The following is a 13,819-nucleotide window of genomic DNA, read 5'->3' on the forward strand; positions in this document are numbered from 1 at the left end:
CTTGGCTGAACAAATATTTAGATTGGTACACTCTTTTTCTACCTATGCTTTACCTTGGCTTACCATAACGAGCTTCCTTTTGGGTCCTGCAGACTGCAAAGATAGGAGCTAATGCTGGAATACGACAAATGGTTTTTTTTGCAGCGGGACTGGATACATAAGGTACTTTACCTTACTCTTGAGTTAAAGTCTCTTCGGACAGGGAATCTTGAACAGGACCGAGGAGGGACCTGAAAGATACCTTGTTCAAGATGGAGACCAAACAAAAGCTGAGCCCTTCACAGACATCAATGATCAAAGTAAGTGGTGATTGCGTAAATATAACAGGCCTTGGCAGGATCTAATTCCTACGCCACTGAGAAAAGACTTTCAAAGTCTCTTAGGAGTTAAAAGGATGATGCCACTAATAAAAAGACAAGTGTCACATAACTTCTCCATATAAACTTTCCACATTAAATCCAGTTCACATGAGAAAAGGTGGTGGATAATGCTGTCGAACTTTAGACCTACCGAGATATTCGTAAATCAAAGTCTTGCAGCAATTTCGGAAAATATAGGCAAGTACAAAAAGATACAGATGGGGCCCAGAGCAGTATACCCCTTCAGGCTTAGCATGGATAGCTTCAGGGAAGCTCCAAGGCGCTAAGTCTGCTGGGGAAACAGAGGGTGGGACGTCTTGATTGCGTCACAAATGGAGTCTTCGAAATTGTGCTTGCAGGTCTGCGACACGAACGACCATAGGTAGAGAAGAAATTCAAGAGAGCCCAGTGAATGACAGACAAGACGTGAATGGCAAAAAATGGTCGTCATCACCATCAGAGCTCTCGGCTTCTTCGGCGCAACCATTGGTCCAGCGTCATCAATGCTACAGGTGGCAGATCCTGAAGCCAACGCTCAGTGCTCCCCAGATCCTTGTTGAATCACCGGATCTCGAAGGTCTGTTGCTGGCTTGGCCGTTACGTTGAGGCTGCCCCATTCTCAGTCTATCCCTCACTCGACATATTGTCTCTTAACAGCCAGTAGCCGACCCTCTCGCCCGTACCATCCGGCGAATACGCATGGTCAGCAGCTGTAAGCACTTTGTTATTGTTATGCCGACTACCGACGTGCAAAAGGAAAATCGATGCACCTTTCCGTAACCGAGGGAGAAGGAGAAGAACAAACAGAGTCCAATATGGCCGTGCCGCGAACGCATTGCAAAGCCAAGATTGACCTCCAACAACCAACGTAACCGGTTCATCGCATAGAACAGATCGGTACATGTACTTCTACAGTAATAAGGTACCTTACTGCTAGGATCAGCGACAGGATGCTGTGCCTTACACTGCTTTTAGCACTATAAACGCCACACTTAAATCATTTTCGCCCTATGGAGGACTAAAGATGGTATGTCTCCAGCTCAAAGACCTTCTGACCCAGGGGGGCCATAGACACCCATGCAACCCCAAAAAAGTCAATATGTTCCAAAATAAGGGAAAGCTGTCATGTTTTTGAGCCATTTCCCCCAACACTCTGGGCACTTACACAGCGGTCTGCCTCACCGGGAGGCACCGGGCCCTATCAAGGAGCTCGTTGGGTTGCTGGCGACACACGTGCCTCGAACACAATCATGTTTGACAAGAAATGCATGTATCACCAAAAAAGCCACGAAAACTTCAATCATTTCTTTAATTCCAGATTCATCAAGACGCATATCAGATCCACCGCCGGGACCCCGCTGGCCGGATCTCCCTCCGCTGCTCCCCCGGACTCTTCAATGCTGGGCAGAGAAACGGGCTCAGGGAGTGCCTTGCAGATGGGATCAATCGCCGAGTTGACATTGGCTGTGGACGACGAGTCTCCTCTCTGATGCTAGTCAATCAGCTGTGTTACGTTCCGCTGACCTAAACCAGCCGAGGTGAATGTAGGTTTGTTACAGGTCGCGTGGCATGTGTCACTGGGCTTGCCCTTAGGTAACCTACGGAGTGCAGTATTTCGTAAAGAACCAATAACTTATGTTTCCGTATTTCTGTCTGCACTCTCCCAGGCTTGATTTCATTCATGCACTGCCACTCTGGGTTTCTCTTGGCGCCTAAACTTGTGTTCATACATACAGACGCCACCATTTGGGAGCCAAGCATTCACTAGGCTGCTGCTAGGTTACCCCATATTCAAGCTCGTTCGTAGCCGAGACCTGGCAATGGTCAGGTGTCACTGGTGAGGGGGTGGACGTGACTGTTTAAGGAATATACCTTGTTGAATACCTATGCACAGTAACTACCTATCTTTTCAGGCTACACTACGAGACTTTCAGAATCCCGGCAAATTCAGGATCAGTTTGGGACTGTGAACGCACTCGCAGGCCCCACGAGCTGTCACCATAGCCCAGTGTAACCCAATCCTTCAATCCTTTAAACTATCTGCCTAGCTGAGATGTTCGTGTATGAACAGACGAGTGGCATGTCCGTCACCGAACGGAACACAGCTCAAAGAGGTCGGAAGTTTCCTCTGGGGTCAGAATCCATGTCAGGCAAGCGCCCACAATGATCAAGATGATCAAGAACAAACATTGCCGAGCCTCGGGACCAGCAGCGGAAACACGGCTTTCTTGGTCGAAACCCGAGGAGCCGGCGACAGAAAAGTCAAACTATATGAGTATCACCCGAAGCAATTGAACTCCCGCTTCCGAGGAAGGTCTAATATGAATCAAACATGATACTCGTACTCCGTATGGCGAGGGGAGTTTGCAGAGCTAGGAGGGTGTAGAGACGTCTCAAGGGGCTTTTTGTTGCTTGCACTTGGCCTAGACCATTCCACCTGCCAACCTCTGAATGCGACATGAATGTAATTTGACCATGGTAGATTCCGCTTTGACAAGTCAAGCCTCGTTGAGCTAAGTTAGATGACGGCTGTTGATAGTGACATGAATAAAATGACGGGGATTGCTCTATTTCGGCAGTTCGAAAGTCGTTCTGCCGTTTGATCGAAATTCTCAAAAGGCAGATTCTTCGATCGTTAATCGTTCAGTTATCGATATCACTTCTGAAGGTGGCACGTTGCAGAAATCGAATTCCTGTTCCCTGAACCCTGGATTTAGCGTTGCAGATCTGCAACTGGACTTCTCTGAAGGGGAAAGGGATTCAGGGGTATCAGCGGACAACTTCCAATGAGCATTGGCTTCTCTCATGCAATTACATAGTATGCAGCCCGTAAGGGCTGAACGAACTGCAGAATGATATCTCTTCAGTTTGGTACTGACAGCTCCCGAAATGACGGAAATCACGGCATAATTATAGTTAAAAGTCCCCTCGAACTCGTAATGACTAGCACGACTCGCTTATCCACGTAGTCAATTACAGCAATCCAATTAATATCTCGCCTACTAGAGACGCGTACCTGTCGTGGCGGGGCTGGCAGGTGCTGATTGGTCGCCGTGATTTCGGAATGGCAGTTCAGGGGCATAATGACCCCCAAATTACATTGGAGACGGGGGCTTCACTTGAATACATACCTAAAGCGAGAGCCTCACCTTTTTGCCTCGTAACTTTATTTGTTTTTCCTCTTCAACGTCGAACTTGTCTCGGATTTCATATCATAGACCCTCGAGCTGATTTTTTAACAGTGCAAATCCTACAGTATCTGCTCTGCTCACGATGGTGGTACGCAGAAGTATTGAGCAGTCAAATGCTTGGCTCAAACCTGTCGAGGACGATGAAGATGAGGGCTTTCTCACTGTGGCCGAAGATGCCGAAGCCAAAGGAATTCTCGATGATGGCAACAGATCGACGCTCAACTTGACGACTACTGAGCTTCCTGTGTATATGAACATTCACCGGTAAACTCGCCCTTATCCTTGATCAATCCCTGCCTGCAGCTCAGAACTGCATGCTCCTAGTGAGCCATTGTAATAAGCTCGCCGAGAATCATAATACACCCATCATGAGGAGTCAGCGTGCTAACTCTCCTTGAGTGTAGAGTCCGGCGTTTAGTTCTTGCGAGTATTGGTAAGTCTCATCCTAAGTCGTATATAAAATATGGATTCTAATATACATCAGATGATCCTTATACTATGGAGCACTTCAGAGATCCCAAGATGAACGCTCTAGTTGTGAGGCCTCTGGTCGAAAGGCTTTATAGCCCAGATGATATCTCAGTCGGTGAGTTTGAAGCGCAGAATCTCACCTGGGAGTCTTCTCTGACTCCTCCCTGTCAGTTTATTGCTTGTTAGCGAACCGTGTATCCTTCCTAAGAGAGCAGTCTAAGGAGGTTCATCAGAGCGTCAACCAGGCGCGTGCAATCCTATGTGAGCTGCTCGCCAGTCGGGTCCTGCGCCGCTTCCACGAGGACAATCCAGGACCGCAGGGTCTTTTGCTGCTCTCACATATCCTCGTTGAGGGCTTCGACCCATTTCAAGGAGCCCCTAGTCACATGGAACGTCCAGCTAACCGACCCCAATGGCCTGGATCTGGCGATGCTTCTGGCTCTGAGAGAAAGGTCACAGCTCTCGAGTTGGCAATTGTCTCGGAAAGCAAGTTCTTCATCAGCTCTGCAGCCTGTCAACGAGCTGTCGATGCAGTTCATAACGGTCAAATCATTTACACGCCCCTTTCATTTATGGATTTCCTTCCGGATCACTATAAACGACGACCTATCTCTCTTTATGACCCCCGGACAGCACCTCTCCTCAACCACCACCGTCTTATTGTTCCTCGCAACCGAAATCTCATCGAACTCGTTCACTTTATCATCTTACTGGTGCTCTACGTCATGACCATGATTTCTCGCCATTCTGAGGTCAATATGTGGGAGTTCGCCTTTTGTATTTACACCTTCGGTTGGCTTCTCGAAAAGATGGCTGCTATTATCGAGCATGGCTGGGCAGTTCACGCACAGAATCTATGGGCATTTCTTGACATCACTTTTGCTTCCATCTTTGGCGCCTATTTCATTCTCCGCATCTACGACTTTCTCCTCGATCAGCTTCATTCTGGCTATGGACTACCGATTCTTTGTATTGCAGCACCTGTCATGTTGACCCGGGTTGCTTTCAACCTACTGCCGAACAACCTTGTCTTTATCTCTGTTCACGCCATGATGAAGGACTTTACTGTACTGACGTTCCTTGCCACATGGTGCTTTACCGGCTTTCTGCTCGCTCTGCAGTGGCTTGTTAGTGCTAGCAACGATGGTGATGAGGAGTTCAGCTGGTACGTTGTGGGCAAATGGATGCTCTGGATTTGGTTCGGTCTAGATGGTGAGGGTATTGAGGAGTCGGTGCGCTTCCATATCATCCTTGGTCCCGCGTTGATGATTGCCTTTGCGTTCCTGGGCAACACGCTCTTTCTGACCATTCTCATTGCCATGCTCACGAACACATTCTCCAAGATTGTGGCCGACGAAACGGCCGAGATTCAGTTCCGACGCGCTGTTTTGACTTTTGAGGGCGTCAAGAGTGATTCTATCTTTGCCTACCCCCCTCCCTTCAACATTTTGGCTCTGATGGTGCTCCTACCCCTGAAGCTTGTCACCACCGCTCGAATCTTCCACATTGTCAATGTGGCCCTTATTCGAACTCTCAACATGCCAACTCTCCTGCTCATTAGCTTTGTGGAGCGGCGCCGTCTTTGGATGCAGTCCAGACGTGCTTCTGGCAAGCGATCCAAGTGGCAGTTCACATCTCTGTCACCGCATAACGATGTCCAGGCAGTCTTCAAGTCGATTCCGCCAACTGAGATTTCTGACATCATCGATCAACTCGACCCGTTGGGTGAAGTCCCAATTCTTGAGGACGATCTGATGCCTACGATGGCAGGTGACAATCCCCAGTCGAAGCTGAGAAGATGGAGAATGTTGCAACGAGAAGGGCATCGCCGAACAGATGATACGGATGCGTGGAGTAGCTCAAGCAGCATAAAAAACGAGTAGACAATATCGAAGTTACGAGCACAGCATTACATCGGCGAAAGGAGTTTATTTTAGGTTGTTACTATGGGTGGGAGGAGTTTTCCGACTTCTACGACAAGACAAGAATTATATAGAGAAAGAGCAGATGAACTATACCTTGTAATTCGAGATTTTTGAGCTCTATAACCAATTCTGCCCCTAGGTAGCATTTTATACGAAGTGAAGTAGTACGGCTCAGCTAACGTAGATTGGTGCAAGTCATGAGATATAGTGATCAAAGTGATAGAGACATTCGGTGAATACGTAAAACTATCTCATACTATCCTCGTTATCAAAACATGACAGATATCTATATCAGCATTGAAATATCTATGGTATCGAGATCCATCATTGTTTCGCTCCAGGTTAAGTAAGGCAGTTGTGAAGTTGTAGTTGTTCTATTTGGAGGACCCACTCAAGCTGTTGGCCCCGCGGTCATGGGTGTAGGGGTCCTCAAACGGGAGCCAAAGTAGAGAAGTCCGAATCTTTCACAGGCAAACATCACCATCACCAACGCAACTAGAACAAAGAATAGCAATTGGACACCTTTTAATATGCCCAAACGTTATTGATTACACACACACACGATACGGAACGAAGAAAGGCACCTGAAATCTACTCATCATGGCCCATGGCGACGACCAACCGTTGTCTATACGACCATCTCCCGTCGCCGATCGCAAACCTCAGAACATTGCAGAGTTCATTGCTCGCGCCAACGCGCAACCTGGAGGCTTCAGAGCTATAAACGAGGCCAAGCTAAGAGAAGAGCTTGCCCAGGAGGAAGCGGAGTATGGGGATGCGCTGGATAGGGATGTTGACATGACCGATGTAGACCAAGACGACGACGACGACGCGGATGCGCCGAGAGACCTCCAGGAAGTGCGCATGGAGATGCTAAAGAATCTTGAGTATGGAAGCCCGCATCGGTCCAGAGAATTGGTCGATACATCCTACAGCATGATCATAAACTAATATCTTTCCTCAGCGCCGCAGGGAATACAGCTCTTCTTACCCTCGACTTCCTCTCCCTCCTCATCTCGAAACAGAACCCTACACAGGCTGGTGTCACTCTATCACAAGGCCTACGCGACATGGTTGGCATCGGTACACTGGGCACTGACAGGCTTGATAACCCACCCGTGACTCCAGCCAAAGTACAAGAACAGGAGAACATAGCATTGGGTCTGGCACTCACACAGACGAACAAAGCACGGGATGCTGCCGAAGCTGCCAGTGCATTCTTGGAAAAAGAAGTCACGGTTGAGGGCAAATACTGGGAGGAGATCACAGCGGTCCAGAAATCCGGGTGGTCAATATCCAGAGTGCCCCAAGAAAGGCATACACTTGGTGTTCGATTTGGTTTCTCCGAAGGTACGCCTCGCTTTTGATGAGTTTGACAGCGCACGAGCGTGCTAACATGACCAATAGCTGCACCCGAGTACAGGAACAGTCTAGCACCCATGAGGCGAGGCAACGACGGGGCTGTTCAGCTTGATTGCGGCCGGCTGGGAGGAGTATCTGAGCGAGTTGTTGTGACATATGAAAGAGACGGTCAAGTTACCGGTCGCTCTGCTTTACCAGCTGAGACGGCTGCTGACGCTCCCTTGGAAGAGCGTGTTCTTGAAGCCCGAAACACCATCTTCTCACAAGAGCTATGGCATGAACTGACACGCGAAGCTCGCACCCTTGCAGCATACGATGTCAAGCCATACGATTCCCGCCTCATCTGCGATATAGATCCAGCATCCAAATCAAGGGTCATCTTAGAGCTGGTGCCGCTTGGCCCTCAGGCTTCTTCGGATGACGCTCTTCCTGATAACCAAATCGCTGAGACGATATCCCTTGCGCTGCATACCCTCCTTAGCTACGCTCATCGACAGAACGAGCTCACCAGAACTCGCCCTATTCCGCCTCATATCCCACGATCGAGAGGCCAGCAAACACATGCTCTTCTACGTCCTATAATCGCTCGCCTCATGCACCTCCACAACGTCCAGGTCGTCACCAAGCACATTGGTGTCCTCGTTCAGTCTCTTCAGCGCGCTGGCTTCCCGTCACGTTTCGTCCTCAACACAACCCCTATTTCTCTCAACGACTCAGATCCCGCGAATCAGGGACCCAACCAACTTGCATCGTCGCAGATCATGATTCGGAATATGCTTCAGCCCATTGAGTTCAACATCAAGCTAACCATTCTTCCCAATGTCAGCTTCACCGTCCGCGGCCGGACATTCCTCATGCCCGTTACAGCGACTTATTACTATGTAATCACCCCCCCGAACTCACCTCTTTCGGCTGCATGTGCACCATATCGGGAAGGATATCCAGACGCAAATGCACTGGCTGATTACCTCGGCACTGCTACCACACGCCTTCTCGTCGAGCACTACCTCGCTATTCTCCCCTCGCCATGGTCCAAAGGCATACAGGGCAATGCCATTCTCAACGCCAAGAACGAGGATTGTCGGATGGTCTTCACAGTCACGCAAGAGCCGACCCTCCATCTAAAGAGCACGTCTATCGTTGACGGGCAACTGGTGTCCCAGGAATGGACGTGGTCGGACGACGCCACCAAAATACATGTTCAGGACATCATAGATACCGAGGTTTCCAAATTAAACCTCTGAGACTTGGTCGCTTCCGGCTGAGAGGGTAGGAGAGTAAGGTGGACAGGATATACTCAGCTTTTGATGGTGCTCAAGAGCTTTACATCAGCTGTGGTGTAGTATATAGACTGGACGCATCTATTTACGAAGCAACGAGTTGTCTTTGTGCATTCTGGTTCACACCATGTACACAATACGATCACGCCCATTCTTACCCTCCAACTGGAAACAATGTGATATGTACTGAAATCATTTCCTTAACGTTGACATGGTTCATCTATGGATTGTTCACCCTTGTGCAACATGCACGCTGCCTGCAATCAACACTGAACGAACATCTGCGAAGCATGATCCTTGAGCTCATACTCCAAAATGTCCCTTGGTGGAATCATTATCCATATCTCGTTGCTTACATAGTCGCACCGAGAAAATTTCTCAATCGAATTAACGCCGCGAGGTGGTCGTTCGGCTCCCACGATATTGAGGCCTCACTCAGCCCTGTAACTGTCATAACTCGTCCACGTCTAAAAAAGCAAGTCGTATCCCATGATACTGTATAATGCGATAATTGATATCGTAGCAGACGATCTGATCTGTTGGTTGACATACATCTATTAGCGGTTGAATCCGAAAAGATTCTTAAGGTCGTTGATGCTGAGACGACCAATCTTGCTGCCTGCAGTCTCGTCCAGTGCAGCCTCCACCATCTCCTTTTTCTTGTTTTGCAATTCAACGATTCGGTCTTCGACAGTCTCCTTGGTCAAAATTCGATACACCTTCACCTCCTGTTGTTGCCCAATTCGATACGCTCGATCGACGGCCTGCATCTCGATGTAGGGATTCCAGAAAGGATCCATAATTATTACTCGAGACGCAGCGGTAAGGTTCAGGCCTGCATTTCCAGCTCGGAGGGAAACCAGCATAACCTTGGTATCCCTTCGCTCACGGAAGTTCTGAGCTGCAATGTTGCGAAGAGTTGCTGACATTGAACCATCGTATCTCTCTGGCTTAGCCATCTTCTCATGTGACATGGCGACCTGTAGCAGATCCAATAGCAGGGTCCACTGAGAAAAGATGATGGTCTTCTCGCCGGTTTCCTCAATCTTCTTTATGAGATTCATGCATTCCGTGACCTTGGCAGCAGGTTCCCAAGTCTTGCGTAGATATCGCATGTACTTTTTGAACGCCTCGCGGTTCTTGTAAGCCTCCTTGCGCAGGGTCTTAAGCATGGCAGGCTTGACATCCAATGACTTTCCCTTACCCTTGTTCTTCCGTTTTCCCTTTCCTTTGCTCTGTTTCTTGACCGATACCTTTTCGTCCTCATCCGGAAATTCGTCGTTAACGATGAAACCTTTGAGATTGCCATTTTTGTCCACCTCATCATCTGACTCGTAGTCTGACTCTGACTCTGTCTCTGAGTCGTCACCCGAGCCAGATACATCGGCGGCTGGTTCAAAATTGGATTCTTTCTTGATGGTTTCTGGCATGTGCACTTCCCGAAAGGTTTCGTAGGAAAAACACTTGACAGGGTCGAATTGGCCGCGACAGACGGGGCACTTAGCCCGGCTGCTTTCATTTCCTTCCTGCAAATTAACCGCCGAAGCGCTCTCTACAATCTTAACAAGGCATTCGCTGCAGCTATCGTGGCCGCAGGGAATAAAAAAGCTAGGGCATTGAACGGCATCATAGCAGATAGGACATTCGAACGCCTCGACCTCCTTGATCCTTTCCACTATAGCTTGATCCAATTCTTTGACCAGCTGTTTTTTATCTTCATCCGAAATAGACGAAGAGGCGACCTCGTCGACATCCAGATTGAGATGTGGATGGCAACAAGCCTGTCGCAAGCGAAGTAAAAGAACGAGAATATTGGAGTAGTTCTTACTGACTGTCCCCTCACGAAGATATTTGCTGAACTGGACCCTGGCATGTTTTTCAAGCTGCGAATAGAAATCGCGCTCCTCAGGTGATAATTCGGCATAGATGATTTCTTCCGTCTTCTCAGGGAGCACAAGGATGGGCTTGCCGTTGAGTTTTGAGCTTTTCTTACGCCGGAGCATGATGGCTTTGAGAAGTGCTTGTAACTTATCCATGGCCACGTGTTTCGGGTCTCCATTGCGGCCAAATAGAACACCAAATCCCTGACTGAGCATTAGCGACAAACTGGAATTGAAGACTGATTGGCATACCTGTCGGAACTCTTCCCACTTCGAGTACGGTTTGATCCTCAGGAACTTGACAAGAGAGTACAGTTCTATGATTCCATTCATCATGGGTGTTCCTGTTAGACACCATCGGTGGATCGATTTCAGTTGGGTGCAAGCTTTGGCACCCTTTGTGTCCTTGTTCTTAATGCATTGTGCCTCATCAAGAATGACACGGTAAAATTGGGCCTTGACTGGGTGCAGAAGTGACAGTTTGGAACTGATGGTCGTGTCGTTCCAGTTGATGTTTCCTCCCCTTTCGTTATGATCCTCCACGATCTTTTCAAATCGCTTGAGTTCCTGTGCCACCGTTCCATATGTTGTCAGCACCACGTCGTATCTAAGCAACTCGTCAATCGAGGCCTTTTTGCCGTGATGAACATATACCGAGAGCCGGTGTGTTGGTTTGGTCTTGGTAGCAATTTCTTCTTCCCATTGACGTAGGAGAGCCACAGGGGCGACGATGAGGTTTGTCTGACATCTTAGTACACTAACTTGTTTGTCAATCGGAGATACGCACCTTTGGCCTTGTGGATGCCCGTCGGTCCAAGAGGAGCGAAAGTGTTGAGATCGTCTTCCCAAGCCCCATGTCATCAGCAAGAATACCACCTTTGTTTGTCCCTGATTCCATTTTCTTCATCCAGGCTAGAGCAATGTCCTGGTGGGGATACAGAGGTCTCTTCAACCCTTCTGGTGCCTCGCCTAGACCTGCCTTGGGAAGATCCATATCAGCAGAGATATTTTTCAGGAGAGCATCAAGTTCTCCTTGGTCTAGCTGAGGCGTATGGAAATTGACCGCTTCTCTCGCCACATTCATCGCACGGGGGTTTATTGACTCGCCATCGGCATCTAGCCCGCTCACGAAGTCAAGTCCGTTACTCCATCTGGTCAAATTGGCGAGTTCTGATAAATGTGGTGAAGAACCGGGTGAGTTGTAATTGTTAGGCCAGAAGCCGGCAGGAGACGCACCAGGATGACGCCTACTCAGGTCTGGGTAGTTCATGCCGGAAGCCAGGATTGGACGGCCAGAAGGAGTTGGTGGTTGGCGAGTAACAGATCCTGCGAAGATAAGATCCGGGTCATCCTTGATGGCATTGTGGTTCGATGAAGTTGCCACAGGTATGTACTGAGGGGCCATTCGCCTTTGGGGTATGTTGAAAGCTGGCCCAGCACCTGAAGAATCATCCCAGCGCGCATCATAAGCGCCAGGGATCCGAAAGAGGTCGTCATCTGCGTCATCAAGCGGGGTAGAAAGAGCTGGCTGGCTGTTCATGAGGCGTGTAAAGGCGTTATTTTGAGAAGATTGTGAGCCTGAAGGCTGATTGGAAGAGCTTTGACTCGAAAGTTGTCTCGCAAGCTGTTGGTCTGCCCATTCCTGCTTTTGTCTCTCTTCGGCCTTAAGTTGTTCAGCGATGAAGTCGGACCCTATGTCATCATCGTCCCTGGTGTTCTTCCGTCAGCAGTGAAGGATACAATAATGGTACGAAGCAGCTTTACCCAGTAAGGTCTATGAAGTCAATATGGTCATAATCATTGCTGTAGGCCATGGCAGTCGAGAAGGTATTATCTTCGGGGGAAATGCGGCGTGCCTTCGCATGATTGTCATGGAAGGAGAGGCGAGCTGAGTCGGCACCCCTCTTTCGATCAGGTAAACGCCAGACACCGTGACGTGATGGAGATTGCATGGCTTTTGATGCTTCAGGCTCACCATCCCCTGGAGAAAGGTCAGCTTGATGCTCTTGGCTGTAGGCCTATTGAGTGATCAAATCAGGGATTGGAAGGCAACATATGAAGTTGGATGATCCAGCCAGAAGAACTTGAGTGCTAAAAATATGGCATGGGCACTAAAGTAGAAACCACATATGAAATGTGTAGAGTACTTTTCAAGAAGCTCGTACCTAGAGTTGATGATCCAAGGAAACGATCTTTGGGAACGTGGTGATGAGATTCACCAGCTGCAAGTGATATGTGTTAGACAACGAGAAACAATGCCGCTAGGTTTATGCTGAGGGGTGGAACATACTAGTAGTACCAGGCTCTTTCTTCAATTTCAAGGTTTGAAGAAGCTTCTTGAGGCGAACGATCTCCGAGTGAGCCTCTTGTCTCATATCCTCAGCCCCATCATACGTTGCCTCGGAAAGGGACTCCAAGACAACCTTTTGCACTGTCAGCTCCTCGTGGATCTCCTCGACACTCATGGAGGTTGTGGCAGCCATCTTGTGCTGCAGCCTTGAGAAAGGCGAATGAGACAGCGCACAGGCGCAACGACAGCATTCAAGACCCTCTCGGTCAGCGACAGCGACAGGCCACCGGAGGCAAGGGGCCACCCATGAATCTTCCCAGGGTACGCAGCAAGACCTCCGGATTGCTTGAGGCGGCGGCAGGGTAGTGGTGGCCGGCCTATCAGGATCCCTATCGCAATCTTGTAGTACCAATTATCGCAAGATGAGCGGTGTTAAAGAACGTTACTCTTCGCAGGTGCACGAATGAGAGTTGCAAGCGGCTGAAGTTGGTTGTTGGTTGATATTGTAAGGTTCACATTTAATTTTGAGGTGGAGCTCCTTCAGGGACGATTATACCGGGAGTATGGGAAGGAGCTCGCCGCGTCACGCGTTAAGCTATTCACTGGAGTTGAAAGTGGAGGAGGACCTGAGGAGCTAATGCAGGCAGCAACAGCCATTGTACCTATTGTAGTGGGGGAGGGGCAATCATGGATGACAGGCAGTGCCCCCCCCCCACCTTGAAATGGGTTGGATCCCTTGCATAAAATCATTGATCATGATCAGAGCCTACCTTAGCGCCGCCTAGGCTGAGTTAGGTAGCCTACTGCAGTTATTTCCATTTCAGATAGAGATCTCTATACATTGTAACATAAGGAGCCTCACATAAGGCAATTCTTTGGGTAAAGGTATGACTCCGAAGGTTAGGTATTATAACTATACCTAACTACCTACCTACCTACCCATCTTAGGTACTATGCAGGAAACTGAGGCGGAGTGCAACAAATGTTCTTTGGCCGTGTCTCAAATCCCACCACCTCTTTGATCCAGGCAAAAGTACATTTTCAAGGGAATAGGCTATATG

General features: G+C 48.8%; 3 protein-coding genes; 2 read left to right on the top strand and 1 right to left on the bottom strand.

Moving 5' to 3' along the window:
* Window positions 1–3,632: 3,632 nt before the first annotated feature.
* FFUJ_05958 (uncharacterized protein) lies at window positions 3,633–5,904 on the top strand (the record flags this gene model as incomplete). XM_023579230.1 has 4 exons in its annotated part: window positions 3,633–3,814; window positions 3,955–3,983; window positions 4,035–4,136; window positions 4,193–5,904. 4 exons carry the CDS (start codon window positions 3,633–3,635, stop codon window positions 5,902–5,904), a joined length of 2,025 nt encoding a protein of 674 aa, XP_023432103.1.
* A 642-nt stretch (window positions 5,905–6,546) lies between these two features.
* Window positions 6,547–8,552, top strand: FFUJ_05959 (uncharacterized protein; the record flags this gene model as incomplete). XM_023579231.1 has 3 exons in its annotated part: window positions 6,547–6,833; window positions 6,911–7,296; window positions 7,354–8,552. The coding sequence occupies 3 exons, from the start codon at window positions 6,547–6,549 to the stop codon at window positions 8,550–8,552; spliced, it is 1,872 nt and encodes a 623-aa protein (XP_023432104.1).
* A 593-nt stretch (window positions 8,553–9,145) lies between these two features.
* FFUJ_05960 (related to DNA repair protein RAD16) lies at window positions 9,146–12,951 on the bottom strand (the record flags this gene model as incomplete). XM_023579232.1 has 6 exons in its annotated part: window positions 9,146–10,672; window positions 10,721–11,209; window positions 11,256–12,177; window positions 12,233–12,449; window positions 12,634–12,690; window positions 12,759–12,951. 6 exons carry the CDS (start codon window positions 12,949–12,951, stop codon window positions 9,146–9,148), a joined length of 3,405 nt encoding a protein of 1,134 aa, XP_023432105.1.
* Between the last annotated feature and the right edge of the window lie 868 nt (window positions 12,952–13,819).

Source organism: Fusarium fujikuroi, chromosome FFUJ_chr06 (assembly GCF_900079805.1).
Source record: "Fusarium fujikuroi IMI 58289 draft genome, chromosome FFUJ_chr06".
Classification (NCBI taxonomy): domain Eukaryota; kingdom Fungi; phylum Ascomycota; class Sordariomycetes; order Hypocreales; family Nectriaceae; genus Fusarium; species Fusarium fujikuroi.